The sequence below is a fragment of the Megalops cyprinoides genome, chromosome 14 (genome assembly GCF_013368585.1).
Source record: "Megalops cyprinoides isolate fMegCyp1 chromosome 14, fMegCyp1.pri, whole genome shotgun sequence".
Taxonomy (NCBI): Eukaryota; Metazoa; Chordata; class Actinopteri; order Elopiformes; family Megalopidae; genus Megalops; species Megalops cyprinoides.
The window spans coordinates 23,720,941-23,739,449 of NC_050596.1; the positions used below are offsets into that span (position 1 = coordinate 23,720,941).

General features: G+C 40.3%; 1 protein-coding gene across 1 annotated transcript; it reads left to right on the forward strand.

Moving 5' to 3' along the window:
• Window positions 1-959: 959 nt before the first annotated feature.
• Window positions 960-18,211, forward strand: slc15a2 (solute carrier family 15 member 2). The gene is made up of 24 exons (XM_036544870.1): window positions 960-1,168; window positions 5,284-5,330; window positions 6,081-6,168; window positions 6,713-6,854; window positions 7,629-7,721; window positions 7,829-7,928; window positions 8,681-8,771; window positions 9,103-9,180; window positions 9,892-9,974; window positions 10,090-10,173; window positions 10,601-10,690; window positions 11,090-11,134; window positions 11,734-11,766; window positions 12,106-12,194; window positions 12,695-12,776; window positions 13,447-13,572; window positions 14,468-14,632; window positions 14,897-14,943; window positions 15,159-15,266; window positions 15,842-15,938; window positions 16,045-16,188; window positions 16,270-16,374; window positions 16,845-17,044; window positions 17,863-18,211. Exons 1-24 carry the CDS (start codon window positions 1,153-1,155, stop codon window positions 17,972-17,974), a joined length of 2,265 nt encoding a protein of 754 aa, XP_036400763.1. The 5' UTR covers window positions 960-1,152; the 3' UTR covers window positions 17,975-18,211.
• The last annotated feature ends 298 nt before the right edge of the window (window positions 18,212-18,509 follow it).

The following is an 18,509-nucleotide window of genomic DNA, read 5'->3' on the forward strand; positions in this document are numbered from 1 at the left end:
GGTTAGCGTTAAACCAATGACTCCTCATTGATAGGGATACTATTTGCGTCGTATGACCTAGTATTTTTTCTTTTAATGTTATAGCTTACGTTATACATGACAAATTCAGACATATGCTCTATTGCAATTATATAATCCAAGGCGGCTACAACATTTTGTTATGTTGGGGTGCGCTTTGGGTGCTCTTCTCACATCCTCTCCTTTTAAAATGGAAAACTAAACGTCAGAAAGTAGCCTATTTGTGAAACACCACAACGTTACTGTAGTATGCCTAACTATGTGACAAAAGATAACGTTATTCATTTAATTTCACAATTTCACCCAAATGTCGACATTTCTGGAACGAAACTCCGACGGACCGCCTGTATCGGTTATAACCAGCCCCACAACAACCACACCGGAAACTGGTAATAAACAGCTATTTTCCTAAACCATAGTTTTTATATATGTCCTTACTTTGGAATAAGCCACAAACAGATTCGACGGACGTCCAAGACAAGGGGATCCAGCATTCAAGGTGTATCTGAACTGTACCTAACCCATTTATGAACATGACATATCGATCTGGAGCTTTACGTGTCTCGTCTTACTTGTTAAGAAATTGATAAGAAATTGGTCTGCAGAAACAAAATTATGATTGCAGACGTAACCTAATATAAATATGAGAGGGGGCGGATGTCACTCGTTGAAAATGATATTATGAACCTTTTTCATACCGATTAGTCTACCATATGATAAAATCTCACGGTACACATCCTATTCACGTCACAAAACATTTCTGATGAAGGAGAAGTTTGTGAATGGCTCCGTGGTCTTTAAACGCGGTAAACTAAAGAGTGCTTTGTACATTAGCGTCTGGTGCGTTCAGCGCTGCTCCATCGCATTCGGGTAGTGAGGTTTGGGAGAGTTCCCCTTTAGGGCTGTTCGAAGACGCCCTTGTGACTTGGTGAAAAGAGTACAAGAAACACGTTCGCAAAGTACATTCAAAGCGTGAATTCTGAGTGGAACATTAACTTAGGGAATGAGAAAATGTTATAAAGCAGGGTCTGCGGAGGAGCGGAAACAGACGGGGAAAGGCTGGACTTGGATGCTTGTCAAAAACAGCCCCAGCTGTACGAGACTTGTTTGTGAAAAAGCACAGAAGAGAGCATAATGGGGAAGAAAAAGGGTAGGTTTTCGTCTTCAACGCACATTATTTATGTTTGCGCATCGACTTTACACATATTTTTTCGAAGATCTGGACTTCGGCGAACCTCCACAAACTTGGAGATTTTTAGCATGCCTTTATTGCTCTATGCAAGAGCAATACACGTGTCCTGAATGATGGGCTGATGGCCATATTGCTATCAGGCTATTTTGGGTGATTTTCACAATTCTGTGCACTTGCAATATGCGCATTGTGTAGTTGTTTTTAAGTTAACACAATTGTGCAGTCACTGTGCCCGAAACCGCCTGCATTCGACTCTGGCACACTTTTGTTTGTCTAACGTTTATTTGTGTTAAGTCTTAAAATTTATATATGTCCTTAATTAATATTTGTTTTATGTGTTTATAAGAACTGTTTGCTGTCGAATCCGAATTGCCGTAACCACAGTCAATCTCTGAGTCGCAACTTTTCTCTGCTTGTTAAAATAAATTATTCATTAAAATTGTGTCACGATTGGCTTTAAATGATGGTGGCAGGCTGAGACATTTTTCAAAACAGCACTAATTTTAAACTCGCATAACTCATCAAATGTATGTTCATTTACTTTAAGGGCTCAAATATACAAGTTACCGAAATTTTCAAATGTTTGGATTTTAAACAAAAGACTAGTATAGCGAAGCTCACAATCAAGCCATCAACCAGAGTACTGAGGGAAGAAAACGCTTTAGACGGTTACAAATTACTTCGAGCAACTTGAAAATTTGAGGCGATCTTTGAATGTGGGAAAGAACAGGCTATGTGGAATCTACTGGCAGTCCAAACTTGAGTCGTTTATGGTGACATGGTTTCCTCTAAATGTGTCACTTGAGGTAAAGGCAAATTAGGCCAAATGTCTAAACTGAGGTGAAATGACGAAGCCAAAATATATATTTTTGCCCAAGATATTTTGAGGTTGGGAATAGTGGATGAGTTAGAATGATTGTGGAAAGGATGACCATGCTTTTTGAGGTGGAGGTCAGCGAGTGTTGTGTAAGTGTCTGTGAAAGGGCAGGCATCATAAGGGGCAGGTCAGAACAAGTGCTGTCTGTTCGGACCCAAGCAGCCACTGCTATTAAGGGTAGGAGACTGTGAGCGATTTAATTGCATGATGAAACCAAGGAAGAGAAAAGATTAGGTGTGCAGCAGCAGAATTCTGTTTGCCATGTGCAAAACAGACAGCACAAGAAGTCAGTCCAGCCAACAAATTGTGCTCTGTTGTGATTTTGGATGTGCTTAATGAGAACCGTGGTGGTGGTGTGTATGTGGCTGGAGGCTTAGGGTAAGGGTTAGCCAAGACATGCAGGGGGAATGCTAAAGGAGACAAAGGGGGGTTGACCATGGATGGTGAGAGAGGTGGGAAACGTCATGCAGGTGTCATGACATAAATATCACAGGAGAGTTCTTAGACCAAGACCTTACAGGTCACAGTTGGACAAAATATCTTGATCAACTTCCATTGGACCCTCAGATCAAACGGTTGGATATTCAATGGATCCAGGCTTTTCTGTCTGCTCTGCTTTATGGAGAGAGGGGTTCCTCTCTTCTCCTTGTATGAGTCATTCCCGACATATGCATCAGATTAGTACAGAGGTGACGGAAATCAGGGACTGGGCTGATGAGCTCTAAAGCCAATTTTTCTGCTGGACTTGGGCAGCTCTGACTAGGTGGACAGGTTAGATGGGCTGATACTTCATCAGTAGTAACCCAGATGCTTACAGTACTTTACACAGGAAGTTTGTATCCCCGCATAGGCTATGCCAAAGACCTCCATGAGAGCAAGTAATCATGAATATTCATCAGTAGTAACAGCGTTTTGTGTTTGGTTTGGATTCTAATCCCTGTGTACACAGGGTTGATTTGCTGTTACAACCAATCATTCAGAACTAATACACACCCCGGGCCGGTCTGCTAATGAATATTCATAGAGAAAAGCCGTCATCAGCTTTTTTAAGATTCTGTAACAATCAGTACAGTCGCTGCCGTGAGCAGAAAATAGCTGGAAGAATGCTGTGTGTCTGTTTTTAATCAATATTGTTTACATTTTAATGTATGAAAAGAGGGAATGGCAGTAGAGCATGAAGGTCTATTATTGTAACAGGAAATTGGAGCAGGATGACAAAATATTTACAAAACTACATTTTCAGCACAAGTAACTGTCCAATAATAGGTTATTTACTCATATATTACTCACATTACCACATTATTCACATTTAGCATTAAAGCAAACTATTGTCAAGTCTGACAACAGTTCTCAAGCTACACTTATTTCAGTCATTGACATATGTGTGTTTCAATTCAGGTTAAGATCAAAACCTATTTTGAAGAATTGTCAAATTATTCCAGGTAGTTTCCTTGTTTCCTTGGCTATCTGTTTTAGGTATTTATTTTACAAATAAGTTGAATAAAACCTAATTTGTGTGGCAGGCATGACATCCACTAAGTTAAAGGTTGGTGGGAGATACCCAATACCTGTACAGCACCCAGAGTTAAGCCATACCTTGGATTTCTAACAGGAATAACTGCAATGACCCTAGAAACATTAATTTCTGGACTACCTAACCTCAATTAAACATATTGAATTTTGATACAATGTCATGTATCCACAGAATAAATGCCAAATCAGATTTTCATTTGCTAGATAAAACATTGAATAGGTGGCTGATAAAATGGACAGCTCAGCTGATTTTGGGAATTGTAATTCACACTTTTAAAATGATGAATTAAACTGTACTTGTCACACAAGTTACCATTTTATTTTGAAAGGATCTAGAAATGTTGATTGAAACACTGCATATTTGAAAACCATTTCCTTTGGCATAGAAACTGAATTCCATTTACAGATTCTGTATAGATTTCTAGGGAGAGTATTTTTGTTTGAGGTGAACTTGGGAAGGCAAAGAATTCTATTATAGTGTAACCTTGCCAGATGAAGACAGATGTTATAAAGTATAAATGATGTCTTATTACAGTTATGATTTGTTCATTAATTTGTCTGGGGTTTCAAAATATTGTCAGATTTTGCTGACCAACCAAAAAGTCATTGAACTGGATCTGGGCCCTTTAACTGCTGATTTTCTGTGTATGGATATAACGTCTGTGGTTTAATCTTTGAATTCTTGTTGAATTCCTGTGGCTTCATTTGTAATTTCGGTTCACTTTATATTACACTACATTGCAAAGTGGGACATATGAAGTAGTGTGACCATGGTTTTTTGTAAATCAGATCCCCTCATTCAGTGATAACTTGCTGATGTCATTTTTGTTTAAAAATAGAGATTTAAGTCTTTAGATAGAATTATATTTTAGAAGACAGCTAGGCTGTTGTCTAATTTTACTTTAATATCAATTAGCAGCTACTACTTCCTTAGCTACAGTGTCTTGCCAGCTGCAGTACCATTATATAGTGCTGTGAAGTGATACTGTTATAGATGTAAAGATGTAGTGAGCTCTGGATGTCTGGGTAACATGGGACACGTCAATTAGCTTGATTAATAATGATATTATTTTCATTAATGGAAGTCACAGTGCCAGTTTATTAATGCAATAATCAATACAGCCAGTCTTCTGACAGTGAAAACAGAAAATGGCAAGCTGCAATTTCTTTTTTAAATTAATGGAACTCTGAGCTTATTAGTTTGAAAATTGACTGAGTTTTCATGCCAACAAGTCCATTTGACTATGTATTACTTAATTGAATATTGTCTTACTTTTATTTTCAGCCAGCTAGGTCAGTCATTAACTTGCTAGTTAGCTTCATAATAACAAAAATTTGCTGCATACCTGCACAAAAGTCTGGTCTTGTTGCTGTCATACATAAAAATGCATCCTTGGATGAGAAGGTATTGCAGGGTAGCTGTCTGCTGATTGTCCAAGTACTGAGGAAAAAACAATGTTGTGACTCTGTGTCAATTAACATAATTATGGGTTGGTCTATTTAAACTGTATTACATGTATCAATGACATTAGTTGATTATATCACCCTGAAAATTCTGTTCATTACTATCTTAGCAAGTATAGCATAGTGATAAGCATGAAACCATATGTCAGGATTTGCAGAGAAGATGGAAACATAAAAATTGTATGTGTTTGCCTGACAGACAATTCCCTGGAGATTCAAGAAGGAGGAAAAACTAAGCCTACACCGGTAAGATTCAACATTCTTATTTAATCAAAACTGCATCATTAGTTTCATTAGCTATTAGTACTTAGTAGCTATTCTTAGCTATTAGTTGGGCAACATTTCCCTGAAATGTTTTGGAAGAAGTGAAGTGTCATTCTTATGAACTTTTTTTTAACAAGGACTCTATTCTTACATGCTTTATGAGTCAGAAATTGATTACAGCTGCATTACAACACACACACACACACACACACACGCACGCACACACACACACAGAAACCTCAAGCCTCGACTGCTGGGAACATGCTGTCATGTGATTTTGTCATGTCATGTGTCATGGGCTTTAGTGTTCGACTAAGTGACTAAATAAATGGCCCTCAGTAATTGGGGATGTTGTATATGGAGTGCCTCAAGCTTAGCCTACAGAATGAGTCTGAATAGATCTTGCCCCATGATCTTCTTTGGTTGGTATCCTCTTTTTTTGCAAAATAGATGCAGTTACAATTAGCAACATCTGAGCTTGTGACAGTCTTTGTTAGCTGGAGAGGTCTCACAACCTCCATGGTAATGGCAGCGAGGTTTTGACTCTTGCACACTTTTGTTGTTACTAGCAGCATTTATGAGAACTCTTAAAGAGGCAGGACAAAATAAGAGGCAGATGGTTACAAGCTGGTCTTGGGTCAGATGAAGGGGTCAGAAAGAACTCGATTACTCATGTTGAAACTATCAACATGCCCCTCCTTTATCTCACACCTTTTGCTCTTCTCATTCCAGATGCTATGTGGCACCAACTACCCCATGAGCATAGCCTTCATTGTGGTGAATGAGTTCTGTGAACGATTCTCCTACTATGGCATGAAAGGTAATTCGAATTATAGACTTGTAATCAGCTGCATTGACGCAAAATTGGCTTATAGTTGTAAGCAGAAAGTCATTTAAACAGCAATGCGACTATTAAATGGCTCCTAAAATATCATCTTTGTCATAGTTATGTCACATTATATCATTGGACTGAAGCAAGAAATTCATTTTAAATTCACTGGAACACATCAGTAACAACTGAAAATCAGTCCCAGGGAAGTGTTTAAGTGGGCATACCTTAGCACAGATTAAGGCAGTAGCCCTTCAGTGCAGATGTATATTCAACCATAGTGCTTTCCCTGAGTTTGATTTGTCTGTAGAATCGTCCTGTGCTTCTTTTCAGAGTAGCCTTTACTCAACATGTCCTGACAATCTCAGTGTTATCTGCTGTGATTTCATACACAGAATGCACTGACAAACCCCATCATGATATCTGTATGATTCAGCTGGTATCTGTTGTCATCTCAGTCGTGCGGTATGATGTAGCTGTGACAGTACAGTGCCTGTAATGTAATCCTGCTTTTTCCTATGGTGTTCTCACACAGCGGTGCTGACCCTGTATTTCATAAATTACCTGCACTGGGACAAAGACCTCTCCACTGCGGTGTACCATGCCTTCTCCAGCCTTTGCTACTTCACCCCCGTCCTCGGTGCCCTCATCGCCGACTCCTGGCTGGGAAAGTTCAAGTGAGTGAATGGCCAGAGAGTTTGGCCAGCTGGCTACCATATATTCCAAAGTCAGAGTTTATGGACTTTAGAGAATGTGTGTTGCTGGTGGATGAAGGGTGGACTGATTAGCGGAGCATTGAATTTGATATTTTTGATATTTTTGGTCTACACACACTTTACTCTATACACTCCATAATGATCAGGGCTCTGAATTGGGAGGCAGAGGGCAGCAACCTGTGCTTATCAATATGCACTGTACTAAAATGAAGAGTGCTCAACTTGTTTAACTTGAGAAATATCAAAATATTACATAGTAATCAGTTGAAATTGCAGCCATAATTTACTTTGCATTTAGTCCATGCTATTCTTTATATTGGACTCATCCCTGACTTATTTACTGTTCAAAAGTACTATTTTACCAGTGTTATTTGCTATCTGACCAATCAACTTTCAAAATCATTGTCATTCATTCAAAATTTTTCATAGATTAAGGTTCTTTGTGATGTGTTTAATAGTTTTCAGTGTTTATCGAGTGTATGCAGACCGATCAAGACCAACTGTTGAAAATGACAAAATTTGTATTCCATTTAACACCATATTTATATGTCATAATCTAAAAAGCCATAATAGATTTTACGCAATTTAGAAAAAAAATTCTTTAAGTGTGAAACAATAGGTCAAGCCTCTTTGCAGTAGGCTCAGTCAGGCTTTGCAGTAAGTCACCAAGATTAATGGGCAGTGGCTCAGTAAATGGATGTTAATTATATTTAACCTGCTGTCTGCTGTCTGCAGAACCATCATCTACTTGTCCATCGTGTACGTCATCGGCCATGTGGTGAAGTCCGTGGGAGCCATCCCAGACGTGGGGGATGCTACCGCGCACATGTGAGCGACACCCGCTGAGAGAGGCATAAGAAGGGATTCATTTGACCTGTGATGAACTTTGCCCCACACACAATGCTGTCTGTCTTATGGTGATATTTTATTTTCAGTGTGCTCTCCATGGTGGGCCTGGTGTTCATTGCTTTTGGGACAGGGGGGATAAAGCCATGCGTGTCCGCTTTCGGAGGGGATCAGTTCGATGAGGAATACGTAAGACACCACACCTCTCTGGTCATTTCCAGTCTGATTGGAGTGACCTCACTTCCTGCTGAATGCCAGGGCAACAGAGTAAACAGACTATTTGGAGTGACCTCACTTCCTGCTGAATGCCAGAACAGCAAATTAAACAGAGTGCCTCTGTGCAAAATGTATGGACTGTGTCACATGGTGTACATTACTCTTTTCAACGCTGATGTACTTGAGTCTTCATTTGGAAATTCTGAGAGGTACTACTCCCACAAAAGTGATACATTACTTAAAGCTGAGGGGGTCAAATTCAGCTCATCCCAAGGACCTAAAGTAGGGCAACTTAATTCTGTGTCAGCAGGTTTTTAATGCAGCAAGGCACCTAACCATCTTATTTAATTAATCACCATTTTGGGTGAACCTTTAGCTTCCCTGTACAATTCTGAGAAAGTTAGTTGTTAAAAGAAAACTGGAAAACCTGCTTTATATCTGGGGTTGAATAACCCTGGCCTTAAAAGTTCTGCCTCTGTCAGTAGTGTGGGACAGGTGATTTTACCTCTGCTGCAATTAAGGATGTCAATCATATAAATTCTGGCTGGATGTGGAATGAAACCAGGACTGTAACAACCCTTCTAACCCCATAACACCCTAGTGTGGCTTACCCTTGTCCCAGTGTTTAACACACATGAGCTGCCTGCAGTTTCGCTAAAATACGGCTTTCTCTCTCGTTTGCGCTGAGGGTTATGGTCAACTGTGTGATTTTCTTTCACTCAAAGGTAGATGAGAGGAGGAAGTTCTTCTCCATCTTCTACATGGCAATCAATGCAGGGAGTGTCTTATCAACTGTCATCACGCCAATTTTACGAGGTGTGTCTGGCTCATTATAAAATAACAAGGCCTTCTTGTTGGTAACTTAGTAACAGTAATTGAATTTACACTGCTGATTATAATAGAAAAGCTGTATTGATTTACAATATAATAATATTGTTTCTAGGAATGATCCCATAATATCATTCTGTTTGCAGTTAAAAGTTCCATGGAACATGATTAGTTTTTAATGTAATAATCAATAGAGCCATTAAGTTTGAGGTATGAATAGTCATGGGTAATGCACAGTTGGAAATCTTGTGTGACTTAGTCATGGCTGCCTCTGGGCCATAGCTTGATGTGTTTGTGTGTGTGTTCTTGTGTTCTCCAGGTGATGTGCAGTGTTTTGGGGGTGACTGCTATGCCCTCGCTTTCGGGGTGCCTGCAGCCTTGATGATGATAGCTCTGGGTGAGTGACCCCTCTCTCTAGCAGCTAGTGTATGGTGTGGAGATTGTGGGAAGAACAGTGAATTTGAAACCTGAGGGTTGCAGGTTCAACTCCAGGGTAGTACACTGCTGAACTAAAGAAAAATTTCTTCACTGTACGGCTGTATAAGTTGGTCAAGTGGAAGTTGCCCTGGACGAGCCTGTCCACTAGGTAGGGCCTAATATAATGTGACAGGACAATGCAAAGGCATGTTAGCCTCTGTATTGTCCTTCTTTCTGCTCCTCACATTCCACATGATCCAACAATCAAATCCCATGTGTGTTGCTAGGTGACATGTATGAGCAGCCCATTTATGTACAGTCATGTGCAAGAACTGGCATTGTTCACCGTTCATGTGCAGGAACCCGCATGGCGGGGAGTGCAAGCACTGCACCTCAAGCTGGAATAACACAGTTTGTTTTGATAATGCATGCTGTCCTCCAGTGGAGTGGGTGAACCTTAGACTCAATGTGGATTAACAGCCGTGGAATGCAGGCCAGGTCAGCAGGCTAATAATGTTGGAACTCAGCCAAGCAAAACATCACAGAACAGTGCTGCTGTTGTCTAACACGCATAAATTGCAAGCAGGGCTCGTGGATATTGATGCAAGCGCTCCTCTCCGTACCAGCGGATGATTTGTTTTCCTTCATAGATTTTTCATCAAACATTAAATCATCTCCTCCTCTCGTGCAGTTGTGTTCATTGCTGGCAGCGGGCTGTACAAAAAAAGCCCCCCACGGGGAAATATCTTGCTGGATGTGTGTAAATGCGTTGGGGTAAGTCCGCTTCTCTCATACTGTCACCCCCCTTCCAATATTTGACAGTGAATTCCATTCATTGACTGAATTGGCACTGGTTACATAGCTCGTCAGCCAGCTCTCTCCCTCACAGTTTGCCATAAAGAGCCGCTGGAGGAGCTCAAAGTATGACCCGAAGAGGGAGCACTGGCTGGACTGGGCAGAGGAGAAGTACTCGGTAAACAGTCAGGGGGTTCACATATGAGGGGTGCCTGGGAAAAACACACATTTTCTCTGCTTTTTTTATTTAACTATATTTTGGCATCAAAGGACACATGACATTCACTTTTACATCTTGAATTTTCATTCAAGTCAAAATTCTGTGGAGTGCCATGTATTTCCAGAACATGGCTAATGATTCCAGCAGGTTTTAGTGTTGTGATGGCAACCACCAGGAAATGTTTCACTTAAAAGAATAAAACTGGTTAATCCACCCCATGCATTAAATACATTTAGGAAAAGTAATAATTAAGAAAGGTCATTTAAAAAAATGTGAGCAAAATAAAGTAAGAGAAAGCTTTGGCCAGACTTGAATACTTCATAATCATTGCATAGTAGCTGACAAAGAAACAGGACTTACTAGAGTGTATGATTTGTCCTAACAGAAACGCCTTATTAATGAGATCAAGATGGTTCTAAGAGTTCTGGTCCTGTACATCCCACTCCCCATGTTCTGGGCCCTTTTTGACCAGCAGGTAAGAGCATGCCCATTTTCAGATTGCCTCTCCTGACCTTACCTGTTCCCTTGACCCACTGTCCTCCATCACCAGTAAACATTTGGCATTTGTCATATGCAACTACGGTCCAAACAGAGAGAACTGTATCGTTACACTCACGTTCCTCAGACAGAGTGCCTGGATTTGATTGATATTAGGAATGAGGAAATTGAAACAAACAAGGCGATAGGAAAAGCTATCTCTCTTTATGCCAGTGTGGTGCTAGAAAGCTTCTGCAAATGTTTTTAATGAAATGCAAAAAACACTGAGTGACTGTGGGATGTATCAGAGCTCGTTGCACTGTGCAGATGTGTATTTGTACTGTGCTCAGTCTTTGAGGATGCAGTGAGTTTAATATTCTCCTTTTTCCCATGGAAGGGATCCCGCTGGACTCTCCAGGCTACCAGGATGAACATGGACTTCGTAAGTTTGGTATTGTTTGATGTTTTGAGGCCTTACAGCATCGTAAAAATGTCATGTGCCCCGGGTTAGTTTATGTGGGGTGATAGATGGGGGTTTTAGCTCTGTGATGTTTTACTTGAGATGCGTGCATTTTTACTGTGTATGAAACCGTGGCTGAGTCAAGAAAATGGCGGCCTTACATCCTGTTGCACAGTGTGCACCGTGGCCATTTCGTAATGCTACGGTTCCGTATAAATAGCACTTCCCTGCCATGTCAAGATATATATACCATTCTGATGCAATCCCACTGCCTTTAACTTTTATGCACTAAATTATAAAGTCGTCGAGCTTGTCTGTGGTACGTAAGAGAAAACTGCTGTCTAAAAAGATATCATACCATTCTTTAAAGCAAGCACTCACATGCCTTGTTGTTTTTTTCGCCAGAGATAAAAGATTTCTTGGAGAAAAAAAAAACCCTTAAAAGTAAACAGATCCCCTTGTAGCATAGCAATCATACTGAACAAGTCTACCCAGTTTTACCCAGATGATTTCTTTGAAATATATATTGTGCAAACAGTGGAACTGTTTATACAGTAATGATGTCTTGCTCTTAATTGCAGGGTTCATTTATTCTGAAGCCCGATCAAATGCAGGTAAAACACCAGACACGTTCCTTATTATTCATACGCAGTACGGTCTTTTAGATCCACTGTGGTTCTGTCTAATGCATATGTCCTGTGCTCCCTGGAGTGGGGAATGCTTTCAGACCATGTGTGTAAGAATGCTTGGAGCTCCTACTCTCATCTGAACTTGTGAGACACCGAACAATGTTTACGACGGGCATAATGATGGAAATTGCTATCTGTTCCTTGGAATGTTGAACAAGGACATCATCTGGTTTTATGTAGCCTGTAACTTTTTTTTATGATTGAGAGTGTGTGTTGCGTAATCTGGAGGGTGTGTCTTTCTTCTGTGTTCCCTGGCCTCTCCAGATGCTGAATGCCCTTCTGATCCTGGTTTTCACCCCCATCTTTGACATGGGCCTGTACCCTCTAATTAGGCTCTGCAGGATCAACTTCACGTGAGTGTGATTCTAACCCACACCGAATACAGCTCTGCTTGAAAAATGTCCTGTAACTTACTTGTCAATATAGTTCAAAAAGATGCTGTTGTTTCAGGCAACTGCTGTCTTTAACTCTCCTTGTGCCTCAAGATAGTGAATTGGCTCTCTTTTGGCCAACAATGCTGTGTTTGATTTTAAGGTTTTTTTTTGCCAGGTGAAAGTACACATTACATGCATATCATGAACAACACAAGGCACAACTTGAGAAAGGAGAAGATATAAAACTATGAATAGAGATAATGTCTGAAAATGTAGTTTTCTTGTACTTCATTAGTGGCATACAAGTGTTCTGTTTTGACCCCAGAGTTCTCTGTTTAGTATTTTCATACTTTCATCAGATAAGGTGCCCGTTATAACTTAAGCCACCTTATTGACAAAGAGTGGGGGGAGCTTAGGTGAAACCAGTTCTCCCTGGTTGGGACCAGTTTTTGTCTGACAATGTCCTGTCTCTCCTCCAGGCCCCTAAAGAAAATGGGCACTGGGATGATTTTTGCAGCGCTGGCTTTTGTTGCAGCCACTGTGGTGGAAGTGAATGTCACAGTAAGGCACCTTAATTGTGTTACTGGCTCCTTAAGATTTAGGCCAGTCGCGTTTTCCATGTAATTATTTAATTTAAAGTGCTGTTGTTTCTCACACTGGCTCAAGTTCATGTATGTATGATTGTAGCTCTTGGAGCAAAGCTAAAGCCAACAAGAAAAGCCAATAGTAGCATTTAACATTTAAGCCAACAAGAGAAGCCAATTGGAACATTTAAGCACTGTTGAGGACCCTGTTCTAAGAAACTATGCTACCCTGAAATGACCAGCAAGAGTGCGGTGTGGCCTGAAATCAGGTTTTGTTATCTCAATATCATATGACCTTCTGCTTTCACCTGGTCCATGTGATTTAATATACTGATAGCCATTAGGATACTAAATAAGGCATTGGGTAGGCAGCACAGAGATGCTTAGATGGCCAGTGTATAAGTACAGCACATTATTTACCTACACCGGCGTGTACTGATTTCTGCTTCTACTCTTTTCTACTTACCTAATGTGAACGTGACTATATTGCTGAGATATTGAGTTGTTATTGTGTCTGCTTTTTACCCTGCCTTTTCTTTTATCATTTCTGGCCTTTTTTGAAATCTGTGTTTTTCTTCCTGCCAGCAAAGGATTTGCCCACATGGGAGAGTGCAGCAGTCTGATTCTCTGTTCATCTGCTCTGTCAGAAAACAGTGGTGGAGCCTCCTGGAGAGATGCAGAGTCTGCTGCAGGTTCTCAATCTGGCCGACAGCGAGGTGCAGGTGTCCATCCCAGGAAGTGGCCTCTTTCCAGGCCCCACCACATCTTATGAGGTCAGCATGAACAAAACCTTTATGTCTTTATACAGATTTATCTTTATATCATGATATATCTTTATATCAGGTCTTTATGCCTCTGTGATGGCTGTTGTTCGATGGTTTCTGTCAACGCCCAGTTACACCGAGAATGATAATGATAACGATAAACCATGTTGGTAACAATACATCATTCACTTAGTCTTCTATTCAACATGCCTAACAACAGATTATTTTTAAGAGTTTTATCTCTATTGTGACATCAACATCATTTTCTGTGAATAAAACTGATTGTTAATGTATTTTATCATTGCTATACCATAAAACAATCCTTTCTGAAAGTCATCACAGTGGTAAGTGTTATCTTTGAAGGTCATTTTTATCATTAGCTTTGTGATTTAATCTTTTCAGTGTTACTAGGGCTTGTGTAATCTTTAAGTTCTTGATTCACAATGAATTATAATATGGATCATCTTTCTTTATAATAACACAGGCTTTTTCTCTGGGTATCTATTGTTTATTGACCGATTTTTTAATGATTGTTAGTAGTAGTATTTGTATTCAGTAGTAGTATTCTTGATTTACTGAAACTTTTTTATTATAAATTCAGTTACTATTGTTTTGCAAATACATATATTTTAACTATATATAATTGTTATACTCGTAACTATATATAATATATGTAATTATTACGACTATAATATATAATTGACTCTGGATAAGTGGAGCTGCTTAATGCAGTAGTATTGGTAATGACACAATAATAACTATGAATGTCTGGTGGCAGAGAGTATTCATGCATGATACAAGACAACTCTAAGCTCCGGATATGGGCCAGGCACTTGATTGTGTCCTTCAGCTAGGTGGGCAGCCAGCTGGGGTTTTCATCTACGTTTCCTACCACCGCTGACAGGATCCATGGGAGTATCAGAAGCTTCAGCTGAACGAAGCAAATCAAAGCCACACAGTGACAGTCAACTACAAGGGCAGCGTTTCACAATGCCCCGTGCTCTTCACTGAGCGAAAAGCGTACAGCCTCATCCTCTACAACCAAAACTCCAAAGTTGAATGCACACTTGTGAGTAGAAACTCAAATTCTTTCACAGAAGTGCAGATTGCAAGAGTGAGGGTTGATGAATCCCATGATGGATGTGACTATCATGTGCTTGACTTGTTTGAAGCTGTTAAACAACTTTGTTCACCACACAGCTCTCCCATATTTGCATAACATACTGATATGACTAGTTCAAATCAGTGAATCAGTGATAACATGAGTTAGCATGTTTCTTGAAGCGATTTCACTTCACACTGACCCTAAAAGTTTGTCTTCAACCAATTTTAGGTGCAGGATCACATTGAGAAATCTGAAGATGGTGATGCGTACCTGAGGTAAACATAATCACAATATGATGCATGATCATGACCTAGGATTCCAGAATGAAGTGACTTTGTGTCATCTCCACATTCATCTATTATTACAGCTCGACAGTCACATTTACCTTTCTGAGATATTAAATTAAGGCTTATATTTTATGTCTATAAGTTGGCAGTGGTGTGATGAATGCATCAGAGGCTGATCAGATTTCATTGGACATGTCTGCCAGGTTTGTCAACACCCGCCAGGAAGACCTGAACATAACTGTGGGTGGCAAGGACTTTGAGGTACCGGGAGGATATGGGATCTCTCCTAACAAGAGTCTGGAGAGAGGACAGTGAGTACAACAAAAGTGGACTCCACCCTTCCAGTTCATGCTTTGCTTCCTTTCTGACTGATCACCTGACCACCTGCCCTTTAAATGTCAGCCCCTCTCCTTGCTGTTGAAGGTCTTTTTGCCACCTTATGGCTTAAAAGTGGGGAACACGCACCATCAGACAGGTGACAACCGGCTGACAAGCACACCATCTGTTTCCCCTACCAACCTTGCAACATTTACATACACAGAAAAATAGGAACATATTTGTGTTGAAGTAAAGCCTTGTGTATTCAGACCAACTCAATTCAAGAGTTTTACAGTTTCTGGTTTCTTGTTTTATATTTTACAAATAAATGCCTGGTTTACCACTAATGGTATGTTTTACAGTAAGTCATTGTAATTTGAGTGTGCAATCATTTGGAAAAAAAAGATAAAAACATTTGGATCTTTCAGTATCGTCAGATATGAAGTCCTGTAACTCTTTCTCCCCCTCCATTCCTAATGCTGACTGTATTATAATTATGGTATATCCATTGATTTTTAGTTTTCCAGCCTGCTTACATTTATCTCTGCGTTACTCTCATCTGATACAGGTACACAGATGTGAAATGCCTAGAAGGGACAAAAGAATACTCAATAAATCTGGGTCTTCTTGACTTCGGTGCTTCATACACAGTCATTCTCAAAGGGGTAAGTGTTCACTTTAATGAGGCCACTATAAGCAAGTGGTATGGTGTGATAAAGAAATGGAAACACTATGGAAAAAACCCAGAAATTAAATCAAGTGTCTTTGCAGGGCCCAGAGGAAATCATCTTTCACACAATGGAGGACGTCCATGCTAATAACTTCCACATTGCCTGGCAGATCCCCCAGTATGTGCTTTTAACAGCAGGAGAGGTCATGTTCTCCATCACAGGCCTGGAGTTCTCCTATTCTCAGGTAAACAGGAGGTCATGCTTCGATGGGGTGTGGCATCATCAACCTGTGCCACGATCTCACTGTTAACTCTCCTTTTTGCAGGCCCCAGCCAACATGAAGTCTGTGCTGCAGGCAGGCTGGCTGCTGACCGTGGCCTTTGGGAACGTGATAGTGCTGATTGTGGCAGAGGGGGCGGGACTCGAACAGGTACGTCTGCCAGCTGACAGATGGAGATGAAGTTTAAAGGTGAAGGTGTAGTACGAGAACCAGTGCTGTGGTTAAAGGTTGACGGGTATAGTCTACGGGCGATGGTAGCAGCAGAGTAAATAAGCAGTTTAATGAATTTTAATTAACTGATCACAGTAACTCATGTTTTTTTAATGACATCAGTTTCATTTCAAATGATGGCACAGTTACAACTGCCTCTAAAAGATTAATTAAACCTTTACAAGCTCATTCATAATTAGAAATTCACCAATAACAACAACAGACCGTTTCATGATAAGAGAAGTATAAACAAACAGAATACTAATTACACTTATGCTAAATCAATGGACACTTAATTAGACATTAACAGCTCATTACTCACATCATGCTAACCTAATGCTAATCAATAACAAATACACTGTGCACCTCTCAATAAATGAGACCACTGACCAAAGTGTTCTTCGTTTTAGTGGGTGGAGTTTCTGCTGTTTGCCAGTCTTCTGGTGGGAGTCAGTATCATCTTCTCCATCATGGCCAGCTTCTACACCTATGTTGATCCAGACCAGCTGGATAAGATGTTTCGGGATGACAACAAGGACAAGGATGACCTGAAGAACAAAACAGAGAATGCATATCTGAACATAGACACAGAATGTAGAACCACCAAAATGTAGGTACAACCGCTGGACTTCAAACAACAAAAAAAGAAAGGATCATCTTTTTACAAAAGGAATCAAAATAAATTTTACTGTACTGACAAAATATTGTTCAACTGATTGGGTTGAACAAGGTCTGGACAATTACAACACTGGTGTTGCAGTGTCAGTACTAGCCATACCTCAGTGGTCACTCACATTCATTCAGTGAAATATTCATACAATTACACAATTACAAGCTTGGATGGAACAAAAACTGGAAACATCTCTGGCCTACGCTTAGCCTATACTCAGGACGTCATCCAATCAGCTGAACTCTGTCGACATGATCAACACAGCCACACCAAGAGCTAAAAGATGCTATCACACGAGTAGGCCTAGTCAACCCTTCAAGAGCCTACCTATATGACATTGTCTTAAATGTTAAAATGTGGCTTTAAAATTTAAACATATTTTTTCAAATATATCATATTTTATATGTCTTTTTGTGAATGTACAGAATATGCCCTAAGTCTGGTCTCATGGGGAAATATATTTGAATTTTTTTGCTGCAGGTAGTATAACATGCAGTGGCTAATAGGCAAGTTAAAATCCCTTAGGAAGAGGTGAAAATTGTCCCTCCAAGTCTGTCTTGATTAGTAAACATTATGCAGTTGGTGCACACGCCATGGATGACCTTATTTGTGGAGCAGTATTTGAGAACAATATTTATATAAGAACTATATTTGTGCCTTCGGTACAAACCAGCGGGATATGAATTTAAACATTTGTTTTAGGTCTGCGTTTTGTTTGTAAACTTAGAATAAGTACACCTTCTTTACTGGACTTACAGAACTGTTCCAGCTGACAAGAGAACAAATCTGACTGCGCAGCCTCAAGAGGGTGATCAACCCACGGTCTCCTCAGGAGAACAGAAACCTCTGAAACACAGCCAATCAGAATAGAGACAGAGTGCAGGGCCCCCACTGAGGAGCCTATCAGTGATGTGGCAGAATCCAGCACACAGCTGGGGAAGGCGGCTTTGCTCTGCTTTAGGGTCTCTGGAGTTCATCTCAGCGCTGCTCAGTGTTACAGCTGCTATAAACATCACACTCTCTTTCTTGCAGAGTGCTCAACTGCCACGTGTCATGAAAAAAATACGTCATGGAATGTTGCTTTTTTTTTCCACCCTCAGATTCTAATGCCGGAGTCATTTTTTCCTGCAGTTTGGCATTATTTCAATAAAATGAGCTTTGAAAAAAGTCTTCCTCTTTTTCAAACATGATGCTATCACCTTACTGCCAGCAGGCCTTCTCCCACACACTCATGACTGCCATGTCATCCAGCTCAGTGAATGTGAAGATGACTCTGAGTGTAGTGCTATGCAAATCCACTGCAGCTCATTCTCACCAGCACCAGTACTGCCACAGACACAGGCAATGATTAAAGCATTGCTACAGTGCCTGTCAATATGGAAAAAGGTCCTCCCAGGTAGACCAG

Bases quoted from the DNA above. Each gene is read 5' to 3' on its own strand.
- slc15a2 (XM_036544870.1), top strand. The intron at 16,189-16,269 runs GTAAACAGGAGG...TCCTTTTTGCAG, and splicing joins TGGAGTTCTCCTATTCTCAG to GCCCCAGCCAACATGAAGTC. The intron at 17,045-17,862 runs GTAGGTACAACC...CTGGACTTACAG, and splicing joins GAATGTAGAACCACCAAAAT to AACTGTTCCAGCTGACAAGA.